The 21,443-nt window shown below is 37.4% G+C and overlaps 3 protein-coding genes across 10 annotated transcripts in view; 1 reads left to right on the forward strand and 2 right to left on the reverse strand.

Annotated features, from left to right (window-relative positions):
- Positions 1 to 148: 148 nt before the first annotated feature.
- On the forward strand, positions 149 to 7,728 carry LOC110840277 (uncharacterized). Of its 4 annotated transcripts, none has more exons than XM_022085221.2 (5): positions 249 to 443; positions 1,085 to 1,410; positions 3,387 to 3,548; positions 5,232 to 5,373; positions 5,651 to 7,728. In XM_022085221.2, the coding sequence occupies exons 1-5, from the start codon at positions 387 to 389 to the stop codon at positions 5,759 to 5,761; spliced, it is 798 nt and encodes a 265-aa protein (XP_021940913.2). In that variant the 5' UTR covers positions 249 to 386; the 3' UTR covers positions 5,762 to 7,728. The 4 variants fall into 4 exon arrangements, with proteins under 4 accessions (XP_087199959.1, XP_021940913.2, XP_021940889.2 ...); XM_022085197.2 differs by lacking the exon at positions 249 to 443 and adding an exon at positions 458 to 996; XM_022085229.2 differs by lacking the exon at positions 249 to 443 and adding an exon at positions 459 to 661.
- LOC147875146 (uncharacterized) lies at positions 1,278 to 7,213 on the reverse strand. The gene is made up of 4 exons (XM_087344191.1): positions 7,080 to 7,213; positions 5,066 to 5,128; positions 2,392 to 2,523; positions 1,278 to 1,983 (listed from the first exon to the last, which is right to left on the reverse strand). The coding sequence occupies exons 1-4, from the start codon at positions 7,093 to 7,095 to the stop codon at positions 1,709 to 1,711; spliced, it is 486 nt and encodes a 161-aa protein (XP_087200317.1). The 5' UTR covers positions 7,096 to 7,213; the 3' UTR covers positions 1,278 to 1,708.
- Positions 7,729 to 8,636: 908 nt separating the features above from the next.
- The window catches only part of LOC110840524 (uncharacterized), a 69,210-nt gene continuing 56,403 nt past the window's right edge, over positions 8,637 to 21,443 (reverse strand). For 3 of the 5 annotated variants that reach the window (XM_087342689.1, XM_087342723.1, XM_087342580.1), the window contains exon 26: positions 8,637 to 12,136. The gene's annotated coding sequence lies outside the window, so the exon portion shown is untranslated. The other 2 variants (XM_087342654.1, XM_087342611.1) reach the window with 2 other exon arrangements.

The raw sequence follows: 21,443 nt of genomic DNA on the forward strand, positions 1-21,443 counted from the left end.
GGTTTATCACATTTAATGACCCTGACTAGTCTCATTGAAATCATACAATAAATCGCTTCGTATTCACTTCCATATCCATGGATATCACACAAAAAATGGTGTCGAGGGGATATCAGATCTGGAGAACTCCAACCACGGCACAGTTGACACACCGTCTCCTCTCCTCAGCCTCCTCCCACCCAACAGGAGAAGCTCGTCCCCGAGCTGTCTCTGAAGCCGTAATCCTTTTCATAGCCAAGTATGCCTTTGCGGCCTAGGACTAACGGAAAAAAGGCCTTGCGGCTGGCTTTTTGGAATGCCGATGGTGTTCGCGGTAGGAAGCTGGAATTGGAACAGTTCCTCAGCGAGCACTGCATCGATGTTTGCCTCGTGAACGAGAAGCACCTATGTCTGCCCCGCGATGCCCAATTAGAGGGGGGAGGCACAGCTATTCATATCCGCAGGTGAATTTAGACTCAGTGAAATTGCGCCGTAAAAGCAGACCGTCGATTAAGAGATGGTTTACTGCCTCCAATATCAGGGCAATGAGTAAATATAATAACGAACAGTTAGTTTTATCCAAGAATGACTACCGGAATTGTTTAACTGTGGCCCTTTTACATGCGAAAGGATGCTTCCACGGGTTACGTACTCATTGCATGGGCAATGCAAACATTCAGTGGTAACGTCGCGATATTTATTTTTAATAATTGGAATGATGAGCTTGTTGTAACTTTCCCCGACCAATGCCAATGTTTGCTGTTTGAATGACAAACCTGCGGGTGTATAAATATGGATTTAGAGTTCGGTCTTACGTACTGTCAGTGGCTACTGAATCATAACCTGAAAATTGTCTCTCATTATCTTGAACGGGCTCAGTACTTTCTGTTTGTTACACTTCGTAATTTGGGAAACGAATGTGATAAACCCTTTACATCTACAACGTTAACGTTATGGGTCATGCTAATTGTTATACTTTTGAGTGTGATTTACCATCTGTATAGGAAGGTCTTAGGTGTAAGTTAAATTTTGTTATACGTTCGTTGTACTTAACAATTTCGATGATATTCTGTTGAGTATTCATACCCATTTCATTTCTTTGTAGGTGTTTTTGAAGCGAATGACATTGCCAATGTTATATCGAAGGCACCTAACCAAAACCTTGTGGAATGCTGGTTTCTGCATTAACGCCATACTGTTCTGTATTACAAAGCTATTAGAGCGTGCAAACCATGTAGCAGATATATTTTTCAATGTTGATAATAGTTTTAGAACAGAACAAACATCACCTGCCCATGTACTCTTCAGTTGTGTTATTTTTGCATATTATATTCACAGCATTTGTTTAATGTATGTTCAGAAAGGCATTGACACAGAATTTTTTGCCAAAGGACTACTACTTACATTTCTGTACACATGTTATTCCCTAAGGTAAGTTTGTATTTTCTGTTTAATTTAAATTCTTCAACAAAATTGTATTATTTATTTAATGACACTAACTTGCTCAGACTGTTAACCTCAAATGCTAGGGATAGTAATGAATTGGAAGGGATATGGAAGGAAGTTTTTGTGGCTTAACTTAAGGTATGATCCTGGTATTTGCCTGAAGGAACCCAGAAAATTTATTAAACCCTCAGTCAGGATAGGATAGTCAGTCTCTGGGCAGATATGAATCAGGAGTGCTAACATTTTGAAGAAATAGTTTTTTGAGTAGATGGCTTTGGCACCATCAAATGCGAAATGGAAGTGTAATAATGAATTGTGAAAGGTGTTGTAGGTAGTCATGGAATTTGCTTGGACGTAACAAAGAAAGATGTAAATCTATGAAAGAATTCTGATCTGGCCGAGATTCCTGGTAATGAAGTAGCAGTTCCACTGTAAGTTTGTCTGACAATTTTATATAGGCGTGGAACTTGGATTTCCCACTTTGCATGAAGAACAAATATCGAAGGTATTTAAAATGGCGCCGAGGAAGATAATGACATCTAGGAGAGATGAACTGATCTGGAATGGAGAAAATTAAAGAGCTTTGTGACTTGTACTGTTTACTTAATATTCTAATATAAATAAAAGAGGGGACTTAAGTTGGTCTTTACATGAGTAAACACATGAGAAGCTTTTAAAATCCCAAGAGGAAATCAAGGTATGAATGGAAGGATATAATATTAAAGTGGGTCTTAAGGAAGTATATCGTGAAAATGTGAACAGGATTTAAATAAACCAAAGCAGTTTGAACTTTGTAATGATAATCCATAAGTAATGACAACTCAGGAAGAGCACGCTGAACTTAAACTTTCTAGTTTGTACAAGGGCATATGAAAAAGTAATAACATCAAAAAAGAATGGTCCTAAGAAAACTTGGTATCTGATCATGTTGCACTTCTTGTACACCATTGATTTGGAGAAACATACCGTCTCCATCTTCAGCACTGTTTGGCATTGTAACCCAAAAGAACGTCATCCACATTGCTGAGAGGACATCAAATCTCAAGTTTATGTTTACTGCCACTTTTCCCGATCCTGTTAATGTAAATATCCTTTTGCCTGGAAGTGGGAAATACAAGTATATATGCTTTTGGCACAAAATTATAAAATGCAAGTCATTGCTGATTGCCACGGTGGTCTAGCGATTAGAACGCTGGCCTTGTAATCCTGGGGTCTCGGGTTCGATTCCCGGCGGTGCCCGAATTTATAACTTGTGTTGGGCAAGGCCGTGGTCTAGGCAACACGGAGTTTTCCTCCGTGGCATCCCAACAATTACTCCATTCACACACAGAAGAAGGCAATGGCAAACCACTTCTGGATCATCTGCCAAGAACGTATATGAACAGGTCCCAGTCCGAGAAAAGGATGGAAGGATCCTGTTCATATGGACCTGTCGTCAGACAGAACACTAAATAATAATAAGATGAGGTGGTCTAGCGGTTAGAACGCTGGCCTTGTAATCCTGGGGTCTCGGGTTCGATTCCCGGTGGTGCCCGAATTTATAACTTGTGTTGGGCAAGGCCGTGGTCTAGGCAACACGGAGTTTTCCTCCGTGGCATCCCAACAATTACTCCACTTACACACAGAAGAAGGCAATGGCAAACCACTTCTGGATCATCTGCCAAGAACGTATATGAACAGGTCCCAGTCCGAGAAAAGGATGGAAGGATCCTGTTCATATGGACCTGTTGTCAGACAGAACACTAAATAAATAAATAAATAAAGTCATTGCTGATGACAGGTATCACCATGGCAAGACGATATAACGAGGCCTCCTATTTTCTCATGTTTTAGTCATACCTTTATGCAAGTATAAGCTGTTCTTATGTGCTCCTACTGCAGTGTCTTTAGTCTTGATGACTGATCCCATACTTGAAGTGAAATTACAGTACCTTGTTAGTAATTATGTGTTTTTATTTCAGATATGTACGCACAGGACTTTCTGCAGTAGTTCTCATTAATGTTTATTCATTAAATGTAGAATTTATGAGGATATGCTACTGTTTGAACCAAAGCAAAGCAACAAAATCCGGTTTCATGCGGAATCTTACATGTGCATTATTTGTGATTCACTGCGTACTATGGTGAGTACTGATTTTACAAAATTGCATTTGACTCAACTGAAAGATAATGTACTAATCAATTCTGAACTATGATATTCCTCATTTTTGTTTAAGACTTTTGTAAATAATGGTTAATATTAGGATAATTTGGAATGATGTAGGGAGTAAATGTAAAGATGCCAGTGCGCCTAGGCACTTTGCCACGAAGATGAGCTGGGGATATGGAGGCAAGAAAGCTAGATTTTTGATTTAGATGCAGGTGAGTGGTGACCTTCAAACTCCTCCCCTTTACTTCCGTAATACATTGAGTAGGAGGCTGGCTGGGCCCCAGAGTTGATCTGGATATGATCATGAAGAGAAAATCCCTCCTCCTGCTGACCCTATGACCAGCAATTTGATGGATTAAACTAACAAAGCTCTTTGTGTATACGTGATATTTTTAGTGGAAAAATTAAAGTTACATGTATTTCTATTAAAGCAATCTTCCTCTGTATGCATTGATTTCACTGGTCCTGTCATTTGTTAGCATGAATAGATCGTGTTTGTTATGGCCGAAGACCTCATGATCCAGATTTTCACTCCTGTGAAAAATGATCAGTGTATTGATCATCTTCAGTGGAAGTTTGCCCACCTTCAAACTACGAATACCACTTGAATATTTGATCTGAAATGCAGTTTTTATGCATTCTTTGTATGAATGAGATGAATATATAATTTTATCTGCCCATCTGTCTCTCCACAATTCAATTTGAGAAGCACTTAATTGCTTTGGATGAAACTTGGTATGGAATATATGCCATCGGAGTGTAATCTAAAATGTTTCTTGCTTACTGGATGGGACAGAGCTGTCTTGAGGGGGCAGAACCCAAGAAGGCCCAGTGAGGTACGGCATGGGGTGACCTGATACAGCAGATCCATCACTGACAGTAAACTCCCACGGTCAGATCGTCTAAAGTGGGATGGAGCCCCAAACAGTGAGGCAGTGGATTCCGTTGTGTGGTGTGGGATGACACAGATGGAACTCATCAACTGCTGGGAGGAGCTGTCCAACTCATCTTTGGGATTCTGTCCCATTAGTTGTATCTGCCTGACATGGCCACCCCACCTGTTTGACTCTGCCCCACCAAAGGGGCTTTTCCCCACCTCCATGTTACACACTGCCCGACAAAAGACTCGATGTTGCTTCTGGGTGCCCCTCACTACGAGGGGGCTCTGTCCTATCTGTTGAGCTCTCCACAAACGGTTTCCTCCCAGTGGTGAATATCATACATCTATATCATCCCACAGTGCAAGAAATGGTTTCTTCATTACAAGACCTTATCATCTTACCAAGTCAAGGTTTAAGTAGTTGTAAGCCTTTCCCACAATTTCAGAACCACAGGGTGGCATATGTCCTTAAAAGGAATTTCTCACCATAAATTTTATGTATCATGTCTCATACCTGTATGTACAGTCTGTGTAACAAAAATGAAGTGCTTGAAATTTCTGAAGTCCCAAACCAGAAGTAATGTAAACATACTTCAAACGGCACACCTTACCAATCTTATCTGGGGCTTGACACCATGCTGTGGCCTGCTTGTTTATCCAAAATGTTGGCAAACCTGCCAAAACCCAAGAAATGAAAAGGTTAATTTCAGTAAGCAACTATAAAAATCTTACCACGTTACCTGTTATGAGCTGTCATGGGGTGACATTTGGTTTCAGGGGAGGAATGTTCTTGCTCGTTTTACCACAGTTCTACTTGTTACCTGCTATCAACATCGAGGTGTCCGATGAGAATCTGTTACTACTTACGGTACTTTGTGCTACACTATGGGCATATTTGTGGCTGGGGATATCCAATGCAGTGAGTTAACCTTTCTAATTGTAGTTTCTTTTTTCACGTATGTGAGTAACCCTGTGCCGAGTATTTTTCAGTGTTCTGTTATGGAAAATTCTTTGATAACAGCAAAGAAGTGTTGCTTGCATAATGCATTAATACTTTTTTCCCCCAAAAAATGCTTGAACTGGGCCCTTAGCTTTAACATCTTGCTAGTGTCCTGTAATGACCTCGCTACTTGATATAACACTGTTGAGTAATTTGTGGTTCAACTGACTTTATTCCACTGACATTTCATTTTCAGCCTGCCGTGAAGCTGGTAAGTTACTATGTGTGGCCAGGCTACGCTTATGGTCACTGTGACTGGTTAGACTATGTGCTTTTTGTACCGCAAAGTGACGTGATTCAGAACTGAAACAGATTTGAAGTAAGTCTCATCTTGAAGATGCACATTTACTGCAGTTACTTTGTTACTCAGTATTAATACAACAGGTATTCACATTTCAAACATATAAACTGCTACTAGGTTGGGGTTACCATACAGTTCATGAGTGATGATAGATGAGTATGGAGAAATGGTGGAATGATAATTAATGGGAAAACTTTAGATGATGCCAAGTAATTTGTATATTTGTTTCATATGAATGTTGTAGACGGGTTCACAAGGAAAAATTACACGAACCAAAATACTAATAGAGGAAAACAGAATATGCAGATTTATATAAAATACTGATTTGGAAAACTTATAGGAAAAAAAATCATTTGGAAAACCTCAGAGTAGATGGTCCATAGGATAAAGTAAATAAAGTGTAAGTTGACCTGTGTGTCAAAGTACCACAAAAAAGGCATATGAGGAACATTGCAAAAAGGCTTCACATGTTCTCTACCTCTGTACCAAACAAATTTATACAGGATTTGAAGTTTTCATGGCAGTGAGTCTGAAGATGGTTGTCGCAACATCCCAGAAGACAGCCATCTTCAAACATATTTATGTTTACCTACATTTCTAGTACACAATACATTCTTTCGAACAAGGCACGAACAATTTTGAAAATGCTGTTTTCATTTGCTGAATTGGTGAAGTGGATGGATGGCTGGGGTTCAATTACCGGCAGGGAAACACCTACTGGACAGAACCGAACAGCCAAAAGATTGCTTCTGCACATCCCTACTGTGCAAAGAGGGTTCTGTCAGAATGAGGCCCGACACTGGTCACTGGGCTCCACCCATCCTTCTCTTTGCCAGCCATTGGCACAAGGTGTACAAAACTCTGTCTTAGGTTCAGCTATGCTTTTTATCAAAATGAAGCATGTTACACATTTTCAACTCAGTCCTCTCTTTGTGAATTAAAATCATGAACAACTGACGAGTATTGAGTTATATTTTATTATGTGTGATTCGAAGTTCTTTTGTTTCTCAGAATGACACATTTATCTTATATATCTGTAAAATACCTACAGTATTTACACATAAACCTACTCCATTGAAATTCTTAGAATAAAGGTGTACTAGGCCACAATCCTAACCAAATCAACATTCTCCTGATGCCAACTAAGTTAACCATCAAAGATGTTAACGTCTCGAACGCAACATAACCTCAATCGACATTTAACAAATCTCGACATACGTTGCTGTCCAGCAAAATAACGGAATGACGACGGAAAAACACACTGTTCAACTTGGCTTCCTTACTGCAACAAAATTTCTGCAAGTCCTATGAAAAGAATTCATACCTGGCACTAGGAACATAATTACATCACACCAAGTAATGTGAAATACCCGCGTCACTTCCACAGCAATCACAGATGAAGTACTTAATGCTGAAAATTAGCACAGCAATATGACTGACTCCTACTGCAGAATGCTTCAGATTTTTCTTTCGATCTATCATCTGGAAATTGTTCTCTGACTGTCGCCACAGAGATAGCTAGAAAATAATCACCGTATTGTTAGAAAAGGTGGGAAATGTGAAGTCCAAACGAAACTCTAAAGCAGAATTTCTTAAGAATGGTGGTAGACATAACTTTAGAGAAAATATGGTAACACACGTGTCCATTTATATATACCATAACACTTCAGAAGTGCTTTCTGCAGCAATGTCAGCATACATACAATGGTTTGCTCAGCTGTAGCAGAAGTATCTACTGCGATGCATGTTCTTGTCAACCACCCATTTCCGACGCTGGCAAAGGGAGACAAAGCATAATTTATCTTCGGTATATAATATGTAGATTTATTCGTAACTTATTATTATTTAGGTGAACCCTTTGTTGTATTATGTGAAACTTGTATAATAGTATGAATTGTACTTTATAATGTGTATTGTATTATATCTATCTTATGGATCCATAGAATGTAATAAAGATGTATGTATAAGTAACAGTGGAAGGACACATTTTATACTTCAATTCATGAATAACCAACATAACAAAGAGTATCTTATCCTACTGATCACATTCCCAAGACCAACCCATTCATTACAGTCGATACTCATCATGGACAAGAGCAGAATCACTCACATTCACACAGGTGATGGAGATGTATTGTCATTTTAAGATTGTTAAGGCTTTTTACTGAGTGATACCAGCTGTTGCAAAATTCTCTATGGAAGATATCTAGCCTTCAAAAGTATTATATAAGCTGACACCCGAAGTTGCAGGCAGTTTCTTCGTCCAAAACGTTGGCATCTACCTTAAAGTTTACACGGCATTAGAAGAATATTTCAGCATTTATTGGATAACCAGGGTTCAATTCCTTACAAGGGTAGATAATGTTTCCTTTAGCCTCTGCATCCTGACCAGCTCTGCGGCCCACCGAGCCTCTTGTCCCATGAGTACCGGGGTCCTTTCCTGGGTAAAGTGCAGCCCAGGTGTTGACCACTCACCCACATCTAGTGCTGAGGTTAAGAATTAGCAGGATCTATAACTCTACCCCCCCCCCAAGTGCCCACATGGTGTGTACAGGGACAGCTTATATTCTTTTATAACTGCAGATACTGGCAATAATGCATCACTGAATGTTCAAAAACTTCATCCCAATTCCTGAGTATGCTTTTCTAATATATAAAATAAATTGCTTCACAGTAAATCAGAGGTGAACAGGACCCATAGCTTGACCAATAATGTAGATTTAAAATCTGTGCTCGGTACCAGAATGTACGTTCAAATTTGAATATTAATAGTATTAACAAATGCAGCAAAAATTGCATGAGAAATAACTGTCCCAAACATGAGTACGTTTTCTGACCACATTTAGCTACAGGACCACTGCACCAACTCATCACTCTGAAATTTGACAATTACACTAATTTATTTACATCAAATGACATTACATGATGGTCTTACAATCGGTGCCACAACAATCAACACTGAGTTCATCAGCATAACTACAATGTTGGCAGATAATCATAATAAACAATATGAAAATAAATATAATATGCAACTTTAAATTATCTACAGCAATGCTTAAACAAAATGTATAAAAAAGTCTCATTGATCTATCTGACAGAATGGATACATCACGTAAATGCTACTGCAAAACCTCAACATAAAAAAGTGCACAGAATATCCCCTGAAAAGAGAATGTAACCACGCCACTGTTATTTCATTTCATATTCGCGCTAGAATTCACACTTGAACTCGACGAATGAAGGGCTTCCAGAAGATCACTAGAAGCTAACATGTACAATTTTTTTAAAACATGTCCTTACCTACAAGTAACAAATTACGGTCATAACATTTCACACTTACATATAAATGCTCTTTTTCATTTGGAAGAACATAAAAAGATTCTATCTGCTACTACTTCAATAACTGTAGCCAATGTACTTTTAATACTGCAGATACCTATAAATGAAGTGATGAAATAAATTTGTCATTACATAATGCTGAAAAAAAATTCATGATTGAAAGTAAATCATTGCAAAAAGAATAAGAGAGGAGAATGACTTACTATGTGCTGTAATTATCATTTATGTACATGAGAACTGTGTTCGCTTTATCAGGAGCTTTCGTCAGCTACGACCAACTAAAACAAATTCTTTGAGAAGACAACTATTCCTATCAAGTAACTTCATGGAATTACACCACCGACACAAAAAAGACATCCAGTGAGAAATCTTCACCTTAGGAACAACAGGGCCTGTACTTCTAATTTTAATAGTAGCCTCACTTTTATATTTGTGTCACCTGTGAATTTAACCCCTTGTAAGATCTGAGGTTTTCACAGCGGTGAGTATGAAGATTTCTGTCTTCTGGGTTGTTGCGCTGTGTAGTCTGGTCGATGTTAACCAAGGGCTATTCATCGCCCTGATGACGGAGGCAGTATGACCTCTGAAACGTTGGTTAACATCGACCAGACTACAAGGCGCAACAACCCAGAAGACGGAAATCTTCAATTTAACCCCTTGTTTCTCCTAACATACTGCAACACAGTCAAAAGACAAAGACCCTTCCTCATCCGAAGAGTAAAACATAATAAAATCATCCACAGAGTCAAACGTATCTCATATTAGTGGTTGCATATATGCTGAGTTACAGAAACAAAACACTGGCATTCAGCATGTTTTTATCCGCACTAGTCAGGCAAAAGAGAAAAAAAGGTCATGTATTTGAAAGCTTCTTACACGCACAGGCATGTTGGGAAAGAAAGTGATGTGATAAATGTTCCAGAAGAAGGACTGTGAAACATGTAGTCATACCAACATACAAGAAAGCAGACTCTATGATGAGCTATTTAAATGGGTTGCCCAACAAACTTGAGGGAAATTAAAGCATGTATTGGTATACTGATGATTTACATGGATTTGACTGTGTAGCAGACACTGACGCAACTTGCGCAGATCCTGTATCTCAATGAGAGAATTCATGTAAACTATGGCATTCTGAAAAACGTACAGCTAGTTGTGGTCAGGACATAACAAGCAAATTAAAAAGAGGTTACAGTCCCAGCTGTGACTTGGAAGAAGATAAATTAAAGAAATTATTGTTTTTTTAAAGGGGCTTCGATAAGTTCGGAACAATATGTGCCAGGAAGGCCAACCGAGCCCGATCGAAGGCACAGATGACAGCAGTAACAGCAAGTGGAACTACATCATAAGAACTGCAATACTAATTTCATCCACCAATACATATCCTACAACCAACTTCAGGGTGCCAGAAGAGCAGGACGTGCGAGGAAAGAACTCGACTTCCTTCTTCAGAAACATGTGAACCACACAAGAGATCAAAAGAAAAACATTATGGAATTGTGCAGAAACTTTACAGATGGTCAAAACGTGTTTACTGTTTTGTTCTGAATGCAACAGCAATGAACAGTTAGCTCTGGCACAACAAAGCCAATGACAAGACCGATTGGAAACTTTTCAGTGCGCATGAAAGCAGGGGGGAAAAGTCTTAATAACATTACAAAGCATGCAATGGGTTTAAAAAAAAAAGTCACCAAACTGCAAAACCGAAGGATGGATATAAATTTTAAGTACACACAACATTAAAATAGCATAACAGTAATATGCTGTAGAAGTTTCATAGTCAAATTATTTGAAATTTTAGAGATACAATGTGAATAATGCCACGCAGATAAAACGAACACACATTTATCAGTTCCTTGATCATAATCTCGTATTTACAAGTCTGTAATGGTAATACCAAATACAATCAGGAGTAAGCACTTAGTAACATTTGGCAGAAGTGAAACACGATTTCTACTGTCTATGATGTAAATTCTACAGCTGAGATTTGTACATTACTGACTGATGATTTGTTCATACTCTCACACAGCACTGCTACTTTTGAATAATGCAATATGTGTACATATACCAAACATCATTATGCCATAGCTGAACCATGATATCAGTCCAAATATGACCAATATCATGACAAGAGGGGAATAACTTTAATCAAACAAATTCATTAAAACTAGACCACTTCAATCAATTCACATCTTATCTTATGCTGTCATTATTTCCTCACATTGCACTGTGTTCTTACAGTTACTGAATATTAATAAATTAAGAGATCTTCATTATGAGGAAATTATTCTATAATTTCCTTCACTGAATGCCAAGAAGTGGTGTTACATACAATTTTAACAACAGAAGCCAAATGTGTATTTATGACAATCTCAACTGAATTTCCTGAGCACCAGCTCTAATACAGTGAAATTCACTGTTATGTGCCACACATGGATGTGTTGAGATGTATGCTTTTCAATTATTATGCAGACTTACAGCAAGTCAATTGTATATTTTAGGTACATATGCAGTTGTTCATTCCTGTGATTTTTGAAGTCAATAGTCTAAGGCACTGGACATAAACTCCAGTGCCACAGGACCATTGTGACTCATTCGTGTAGTCTGCGGATGGAAGACGATGTGTACTGAACAGGCAGTGAACTAACCACAGTAAGCACCAATGACAATAAGAAAATACCAATGTTTCTGTAGACCCTTCCTCTGGTGGGTGCACCTTTTAGTTTATGAAATAAATATTCTGTATTAATAATTTGTCCAGTGTTTTGTGACTGAGTATCCATACCATGAACATCAACAGCAGTTTGGAATTTAGCAATACTGAAGTATAACTTAAAGGTAAATAATGAGTGCAGTTTTCTAAAACTCTACCAAAAATTTCACTTAACACTTTATTGAAAGAAACCTGAATTTACATTATTATACCTTAGAAGAAAGAAAGAAGAACAAGATAAATAGTCTGGTCACTCAGGTTCATTTCAATTCATGGTAGGCTTGAAGAAATTACTTACAGTAAGGATGGCACCTGGGAGGTTGCAAGATCTGTAACATATGAATATTTACACAAAAAATCAGAAAATTTGTGAAAGTATATCTTTTGTTTATACTGAAGGTAGACATATATAAGTCGCACCCTAAAAGTAAGATCCAGTGTAGCCACTCTATCATTTAGCTTAACATGACAAGAATTCAGATTAACATTTCTTTGCAAGAAGTTTTTATGTACTCTCAAACTGGCTGATGATAAACTACAAAATGGAAACAATCTTATATCAAAGTTTCCAACTAATCACAGAGATGTAGTAGCAGAAACAAAATACATGCTATTTAACAACACTGTTTCAATTGTTTATTACTTAATAATTTTGAGAACAATAAATATAGGAGCTGATGCAATGAAAGGTTAGGTTTTCTCATCAGAAGTAGGTGATGCATTGCCATAATGTACCACAAATGATCTACTCTGGTACTCTGAAGTATAAGAAACATCATTTATATCTACAGTGTAAATAATATTGAAACTACAACTCTAGAATCACTATAAAACTCCACAAAAACTGACATCTGAAATCAGTGGCAGAGCATGACTTGTTCAAAAGTGTTAGCCAAATCTCAAGGTCAGAGTTACAGAAATGTTGGCAATTGAGTACAGATGTCGTACTTCATATTTCATGACGCACAATAACCAATCACAACATAGCACATTCACAGAACAAACGTTACACAATTAAAATCATGAGAATCTATTTTTAAACCTGTTGGCTGGGCTAAATGATTAGCATGAATACTCCACTCCTGTCTGGCACTAATCTTTTATGTCTCATATCTGAGTAACCTGACAGCTCAGTGCAAAAATGTCTGTTACATATCCTTTTCACAGGCGTGTTCAAGACCAACTGCATAACGCACCTTTATGTTCCGGATATTATAATTTTTGGACCACACCCAGAATATTTTATATACAATCCTTTTTAACCTTTAACCAAAGGCATTTAGGTTTCATGTATAATAAAGCTTTGTTCTACAATGCAAAGAAATACTAAATCCAAGAGTGTCCTCAAACTACAATTGGAGTTTTGGTTCGCATATTTGAATAACACCTACATCCATGACAACAATTAAAAGCAAAATACCAATACATACACAAGGTGCATATGTTCAAATTGAAGAATATCAACACATTAAGAGGAATGTTGCATCTATGTGTGAACACCATGCCATGCAGATTCAGTCCCCATTCACAAAACAGCAGGAAAAATATAAATACAAATCATCATTTGGTAATAGCCTCTGAAATACCTAATGCCACAACTGCTGAGGTTATTAAATTAATTAAGTCCGTGGCTTAACAGCTCCAGAGAGCCTAAGCCGACTAGCTTGACTGCTGGTCTCACGTTCACATGCCTAAGCAGAGGTGAATGATCATCCAACCAGATATAGAGTGACGTGTGATCAGCACGACAAACCCCCAGCCACTGCTAGCTTTCCTGACCGGATTACGCTACTCATTGTAGCTCCCTAATTTCCTCACGATGCTGGGTTGGCACCGGTCCCATACACTGGTCGAAAGCTCATGAGAAAATTTCTTCTCCCCCGAGACTCGAACCAGCGCGCATTCCGTATTGCCGGTCCGAAGCATGATGCCTCAGACCACGTGGCTACGGCGTGGGACGCTGAGGTTATTAGAAGAATTAAATTAACAAAAATGAACACTAGGGTTTTTTTAAGCCAGAGTTGAAATCAAAGAAACTGGGTTTCTGTATGCAGCAAAAGCAGTAACTTTCAAGGGCCTGACAGAGGAATGATGTTACGAGAAATCAAGATGGGAACCAAGAATAGGTTTTCCTCAAAAAGGACGTTGTTCATGCAGAGTTTACAACAAATGGAACAATGGTGTCCATAACATCAATGTCTAGACTGTAAACAGCACATGGATAAACAGAGAAACGCACAGTTTTTCACAGAGGAGTCTGAAAAAGGAACCATAAGGGTTTACTTGGAACAGTAAAAAGAAGAGGCATTTAATTTAGTTAATGGCTATGCAAATTATTAAAATGGGGGTCCTCTAAGTATACCAATAAGACTGTTAGATTTAATTAATGTCTGCTGCAAAGTGTACAAATACTGATGCATAGAATATTGCACTACTTCTATTAACTACATGAAAAAAATTGTCAAAACAGATTATCAAATTATCATGGCAACAGCTTATTAAACATGTGCTGGAAAGTTTAAGCTAAAACTTTATAACCCAGCAAGGTATTAACAAAAAATTACTTTTGGAAGAACTATCACAAAGATTTATGATAATTTAATATTGTATAGATTAATTTAGTTTTACGTAACAGCTCAGCTTAAAACATAAAAGCATAATTCATCCACACATTTACTGTTTCTGTGAAGGGAAACCGCAGTGGCCATAACCTGAATAGAAATTACAGCTCTGGAAAGTAATGACAATTCTGGTGCCATTATATGGATTAAATTACGTATTCAAAGAACAGAGACAGCTGGTCATTATATGATCACAAAATAACTGGAAGACTTGTGAAATAAATAAGATGTTTTGAACATTACATGCAACCTGAGACTGTCACGAGACAGGCGAGGAGGACGAAGGAAAAACAGATATCAGACAGCTTCATCTGAAGCTGGAACTAACATACAAGCCTAATAACTACCTAACGAAGATAATACAAAGTAAGTGACTATTTAAGACTTGAGGTTCTCACAGCGGTGAGTATTAAGATATCCGTCTTCTGGGTTATAGCCCTGTGTAGTCTGGTCGATGTTAGCCAACGTTTCAGAGGTCATACTGCCTCCGTCATCAGGGCGACTGCCCTGATGACGGAGGCAGTATGACCTCTGAAACGTTGGTTAACATCGACCAGACTACACAGCGCTATAACCCAGAAGACGGATATCTTAAGTGACTATTCATTTTTAACATTTGGGAAGATGAATTACATCCAGAATTGGACAAAATATATAATGTCATCACTTTGCCAGCAATCCATGTGTCAAAGGCAGTGGCTAATATTTAGGATTGTTTACATTGCATGTATTCAGGATGTTATTATCTTTGAACAAGAGATGTTTCAATATTACGTACGTAGCAAAATCTGAGCTTTCACTATGAAGAAAATAAAGAAGATGATATTGTTAACATTAAATAATGCCAATGTATGAAGCAGCAGTTTCTGCTTAATGTATCACTTCTCCTGATTAGTCAGAAAGACTCCTAAGTGCTTCTCTTAAAACATGTAATATTACCATTATTTTCATTAATACATGATATAATTAAAAACACAAGCATTTACATAACATTCTCAAGCTATTTTTGCAAATTATTTAAAATATGTTACTTATTTGCTACATTAGCATATATTACCAAATAATTGCAGTAATTTAAGTTCGTATGATTTGAGCCTTTCATGGCGGTAAGTCTGAAGATGGCTGTCTTCTGGGTTAATGTGCCGTGTAGTTTGGTACATGTTTACTGACGTTTCAGAGATCCTTGCTGCCTTCATCATCAGGGCCCTGAAACATCAGTAAACTTCTACCAGACTACAAGATGCAATGACCCAGAAGACAGCCATCTTCTAATTTAAGTTTGAACAGCAATTTAAAATGACTATGTGCCACACTGCAAAGACATCCACTGTTATAATACCAGCAACTGCAGTTTAATAACAAAACACTTCCAGAATTACTTGATTAGTTACATGTAAATGAAGTATTTTTAAAAATTCAATACAACAAACCAACTTCTACATTCTTAGAGTATGAACTAAATAACTTGCAATGTTTTTCTTACAAAACCTTAATCACACATTCATGCAGACCTAACCTATTTTACACTGTGTTACTTCTATTCAGCTTTGCGACATTAACAGAAACAATTATTACATGATCCATGTACAAAAACTGTTCTGTTAATAAATTTAGAACTAACACATATATTTTTACTAGAGAAGCAAAGATAAAGGTCTGAAACAAAATATTATACCCTTATTTCTCCTACATATATACAAACTTCATCTCCCACAGAATTTGAGAAAACTCTTGCCTTTCTGTAAACATGTGAAAAACGTCATAATAAATGTCACCCTGCTTATGTTTTAAAGTAACATCAGCCCACAAACTGCATGAGCATACTCTATCTGCTGCAAGGTGATATTTCCTCTCTTGATGAAATATATTAACTAAGTTGATCTAAAATACAGAAATCTGCAGACTAATGTTCCATGAATCTTGATATTGGCCTAAAAATGTAATTACCATACAGAAATATCATTACATGGAAACAGTTATCCAATAATTTCCAATCCTTGCTGGTGTTTGTTTCTAAAAGATTTCATGGCTGTGTTAAACTCACACTGCCACAGTACAATGCGTAAAACAGATTTTTATATTTATCTTTCACAAAATGATTTTTCACTCAGCCCTTCACTTACTGTGTCAGTGTGTAGCTGTGCACAATCTCTGTGATGCATTAGGTAGAATGCAAACATATGCAATCATGCGCGCAAGACATTTCGGTATGGTATCGCATTTAACAGCTGTAATAATTATGCCACATTGCATAACTATGACTACTTTATAAGAGAGCCGCTCCACTGAGTATTCTAAAAGACAAACAAGACTGCACTTGAACAGTCCTTTTAGAATACTAAAATAGAAGTGACCGAGAAATATTACAGTAGTAATTTATAAGTTTCTTAAGACGTCCTTTCAGACCAAACTTCTATGGTGTTCATCTGATTCACCAGTGTTACTAAGTCAACAGGCTTTACTTGTTACTCATTATTGCAGAGGCACAACAGAACAAATCCTTTAAGAAAATTATGATTCTGAATGACTGCAAACTATGCGTAGACAACTTCATGCAATTACGGTGAATTTAGAAAGTGATCTCTTCTGAGCAGGAAAGAATCAATAGCACAAGTCAGGGCAGTAGGAGTCAAATGAAGCAATACTTGGGATTTCTGTCTATGTAGTGCTATCAGTATTTTGTTATTCTGGCTTAAGAGCTGTCATCAAGGACGTGGCTAATACCTTCCATAATGACGGCACAACTGATACTAAAGCTCCTACAATATAAACAGCAGAACTTTACTGTGCAAACCCTGTAGGTCCAGCAGTACAGTGGTGCTAAAACACTGCCCCGAGCAACTGAGTGAGGCCTAACTTTATTAGCACGAAATGAGCAGGTACAGAGCATTTTGAAATGAAACATATAAACACTACAGCTTTCCTCTTTGTCATCAACCTGCTTTGCATACTCTCATGTTGGAAAGGAAGATTTATAAAATTGTTAACTGTGAACATGTTCTTCACTATCAATATCTGTAACCCATGTTCTACTATGGAAAAAACCCACAATGCCATGTTTCCGAATTTTCACTCAACATCAACCACTGGAGCAGCAGTGGGAGCGACACTAGGACCAGTCACAGGATTCTGAAATTTTGTATGAGTACTGAGAAATATGCAACTTCTGCCAACTCACTTTTGCTGAAAATATGAACTAACAAGGCAAGTTTTAAAAATACATGCCTTAATTTTCCTCTTACGCTGAATTCAATGCCTAAATGAAGAGCTATGCAGGTGCACATAAAACTGCCCAAATATTTAGAAAATGAAAGTGGTGTCAGAACAAGTTTATGTTACTGTCCCTAAAGTCAGTGTGTAAGCCCTCATCTATAACATCACTGCTCACAGAACCATTCTAAAGCCATTAAAAACATGATTCTGTTCTGACCAAGATATCTTACAATGTAGCTGTTCAAAATATATTAAAGAGAAACCCTGCAATTCATATAAAAGGGATTCTAAACATTCAGATATTTGCAGAACTTTTGTTAACTAGAATTACATTTTTCACTAACTAACTAGATGGCTTACCGAACCCAAAGGTTCATCACCGAATTAACCAAAGCCCTGTCCTGGGCCAACAAAATCCAGTCTCCTTCAACTCCTATCTCCCATAGATCCCGCCTGACATTATCCTCCCATCTACGTATAGGTCGCCCCAGAGGTCTCTTCCCCTCAGGCTTCCCAGGTGAACACCCCTTGTCCCATCCATGCGTGCTACATGCGCTGCCCATCTCCTTCTTCTCGACTTAATCACCCTGACAATTCTGGGGGAGGAGTACAGATTTTTAAGCTCATCATTATGCAGTTTTCTCCATGCCACATCGTCTTCTCTCCTAAGCCCAAATACCCTCCTAAACACCCTTTTCTCAAACATCTGCAATCTGTGTTCCTCCCTCTGAGTGACAGACCATGTTTCGCACCCATGCAGAACAACAGGCAAAATTATTGTTTTGTATACTTTAATTTTCAGGTTCTTAGAAATCAGACGGAAAAACAAAATATTTTGAACTGAGAAGTAACATTTTTCACTTGCTAAGGAAATTTATTTCAGTCTCATTCCAAACAAATCTGTAATTTTTTTTGGGAAAAAAGGTTACAAATTGTCATTCAAAGTTAATTTGTTACAACCATATGAGTTAAGGGTTCACTTCTGTCTTATATGTTGTTACTGCCTGAAAATGTAACATTTATAAAATCAAAGTTGAAATCTTACATTTTTATATGCACCACTGCTGCCCAAAAGAAAGATGTCATATTAGAAATGTAAGACAGAACTATGATATATTTCCACACTGAAACTTCAAACATGAAATATTTTGAACTTTACTACAGCCTTGATTCTTATTTTTATCTTGAGGCACACATGTCAAGGATTCAGAACCTTCACAGAATTTTATGTATCTGCACCCTTTTACCAGTTTTTTAATTTGGTCCAGTGCTGATTGTTAAAGCAGGTGGTAAACATTGTTACCATTCAGCATTAGAAGGTTAACAATATCATTCCACCTTCTTCATGGATTTCCAAAAAGTAATTTTCCAAGTGGTTTCCTCTCTAAAAATTATACACACAGTCTCCCTTGCTTTATATGCCCAACCCACTGCAGTCTCATAGATTTCACTACTCACAGGTGTAAAGTTGGTACATTGCTTACTGGCTATTTCTAAGCTAAATCTTTACCATTTATCCCTACGTGTCAGTGATTCCAATTTTTTTTACTCATAACCTGTGTGGCCCACACCTTCTGCAGGTTTACCACTGACCAGCACATTCCACTCCATTGACCCTTTTACAGTTTCTGTTTCATTTGCTATTGACTGTTGCTTGAAGCTCAATAGCTTTGTACTGATATACTCTAGCCTGAATTTTTGCCTCATAAACAACAGCTTAAAGATTGAATCCCCAAATAAGATAAAAAACATTTCATTCTCATCAAACAACAAAGGTATTGTACATTGTAAACAATTTATTTCTGAAAGTAAATGTGACATTATGATATACTGCTGATTAAAACGTTTGTTCCAAGTTAAACCTGAGATCTAAATAATATTTCGGTGATGACTCAAAACTATTTTAAATTTCGTCTTTCTTAATTGCAAAAATACACACTAAACCTGGCCATAAATATCTCACTTGAATAACACTCTAAATTACTACTGTAATGAACAGTTAATAAACCTGTGCATCCATTTATAGCAACATTTCTGCTGCCAACACTTTCAGACCACAATTAACTTAAAAAAACTTTAAAACTCCAATTTGTACATTTATATGACAAGAGTAAAATTATTCTGACACACTAAGTTAGTAAACAGTTACATGGGATTGTTTGTACTATTTCACATTCTTTCCTTCCATTTCTCAGTATGCTGGCCACATACTTTTGATACCCCCCGATTGGCCGAACCACAGTTCAGTCTGTACTCGATCTGATATCCCAAACTGCACGATGCACAGTCACTGCACCCAGTTCATGAAGTCCCTTCACTTACTTTCTTCAGGTTGCAATACACATTACCTCTCTGGTACGAAGTGAAGCTTCTCAGTGCACTGTCACTATGTACGAAACATTCAATACATAAAGCTTAAAGTGCTTTAAACCGTAACATATCAAATGACATGGTTTCTTAAAATGCTTCATACGCTTGGCAAACGTGTTTCATGTTAAGACTCTGAATTTAATGCAGGTCTTCATTAATACACTATATATGTACAATGGTCTCTACAGTCATAATATTCTTGTGGAAGTTCACTGTTATGTTGTCAATAGGCTTTCAGCCTATGAATGCAAATGGTTACAATTAATGATCAATCAAATGGCTTACACCGACAGTTAGAAATGTCACATATTCAACAAACAAGTATGCTAACCTGCACCAAGTGGCACACAAAACCTAAGAAATTTCCCAACATGACAGAAATAATGACGTCACTACACCATACCGTTATGAAAAGAAAGTTCTGAAATCTCTTTCCAACAAAACATAAGATATATCTCTTTAATAAGTATTAGTATATGGCTCCTCAAAATTATATGGTAAAAGAGTGGATACGTTTTATTGAAAAACACTAATCCCTTACTTCGTAATTGTAATACAAAATGTACTCCAACAAACTATGAGTTACAATCGATTCAAGCAAAATCCCATTATCCAGTGTATAACTTTCTCCTCACAACACTTTCTTTCAAGATTTTACACACCACACCATCTGTTGTCATTGGCCCCTTTTGTGTTCATTCACACACATTTATTTTTATTAATTTGCACTGCTAATAGGTAAAACTATAGATAGTCGAATAATAGGATGAACCTGGTAAGTTATGGAAGGAAGCAATCATGGCGAAGCGTAAGGTACTATCCAGGAATTAGCCCAGGGGGACTAAAGGAAACCACAAAATCTCAGGTTGATATATGAACCCAAGACCTCCCAAATACAAAGAAGGAATATTAACTACCATAATTTGTATCACTTATACAGAGTACGAGCTGTACCAAAGAAGCTGGAAGCATTCTAAAACTGAAAAGTACACAGGAAAAATTCAAGAGTACTGATAATCACGATGTATTAAACTTGTGAGGACATTCTGGGTGAAACTGTTTCCCCCACCACCACGTCTAAGATCAATAGTAAGAGCAGCAGAATTTGAACTATATCAATATTTAAAATAAAAATTTACAAACATGTGACAAGTATAACACTGTTCTAGTCACATACACACCACGACCAGGGACACTGGTTGTTGGAAACAAGAATCTTCCACAGAGGATTTCTCTACAATTTTAACTGGATTGTTTCTGGTACGGTATCTTGGAAAGCCTGGATAGTCAAACAGAGATGTTCTGTATGAAGTCAGCATAATACTGCCTGTAATCTATTTTGTTTTCCTTCAGAACGATCTGTAGATTTTAGACTGCTGTGCATTTCCTTGTGTTATCATTCACCGTATGAAAGACAACCTTTCTGGTAAAA

Source organism: Zootermopsis nevadensis, unplaced genomic scaffold (genome assembly GCF_977971745.1).
Source record: "Zootermopsis nevadensis isolate Lab colony 2312 unplaced genomic scaffold, Znev_1.0 Znev_ptg000001l, whole genome shotgun sequence".
Lineage (NCBI taxonomy): Eukaryota > Metazoa > Arthropoda > Insecta > Blattodea > Termopsidae > Zootermopsis > Zootermopsis nevadensis.

What these genes read in the sequence shown, in the direction of transcription:
- LOC110840277 (XM_022085197.2), top strand. Translation starts at nt 772, where the DNA reads ATGGATTTAGAGTTCGGTCTTACGTACTGTCAGTGGCTACTGAATCAT. An exon ending in TGTATAGGAAGGTCTTAGGT is followed by an intron (nt 997 to 1,084) that starts GTAAGTTAAATT and finishes ATTTCTTTGTAG; the next exon opens with GTGTTTTTGAAGCGAATGAC. An exon ending in GTGATTCACTGCGTACTATG is followed by an intron (nt 3,549 to 5,231) that starts GTGAGTACTGAT and finishes ATTTGGTTTCAG; the next exon opens with GGGAGGAATGTTCTTGCTCG.
- LOC147875146 (XM_087344191.1), bottom strand. An exon ending in TCAAGCCCCAGATAAGATTG is followed by an intron (nt 2,524 to 5,065) that starts GTAAGGTGTGCC and finishes TCCCACTTCCAG; the next exon opens with GCAAAAGGATATTTACATTA. An exon ending in CAGTGCTGAAGATGGAGACG is followed by an intron (nt 1,984 to 2,391) that starts GTATGTTTCTCC and finishes TCTCCATTCCAG; the next exon opens with ATCAGTTCATCTCTCCTAGA.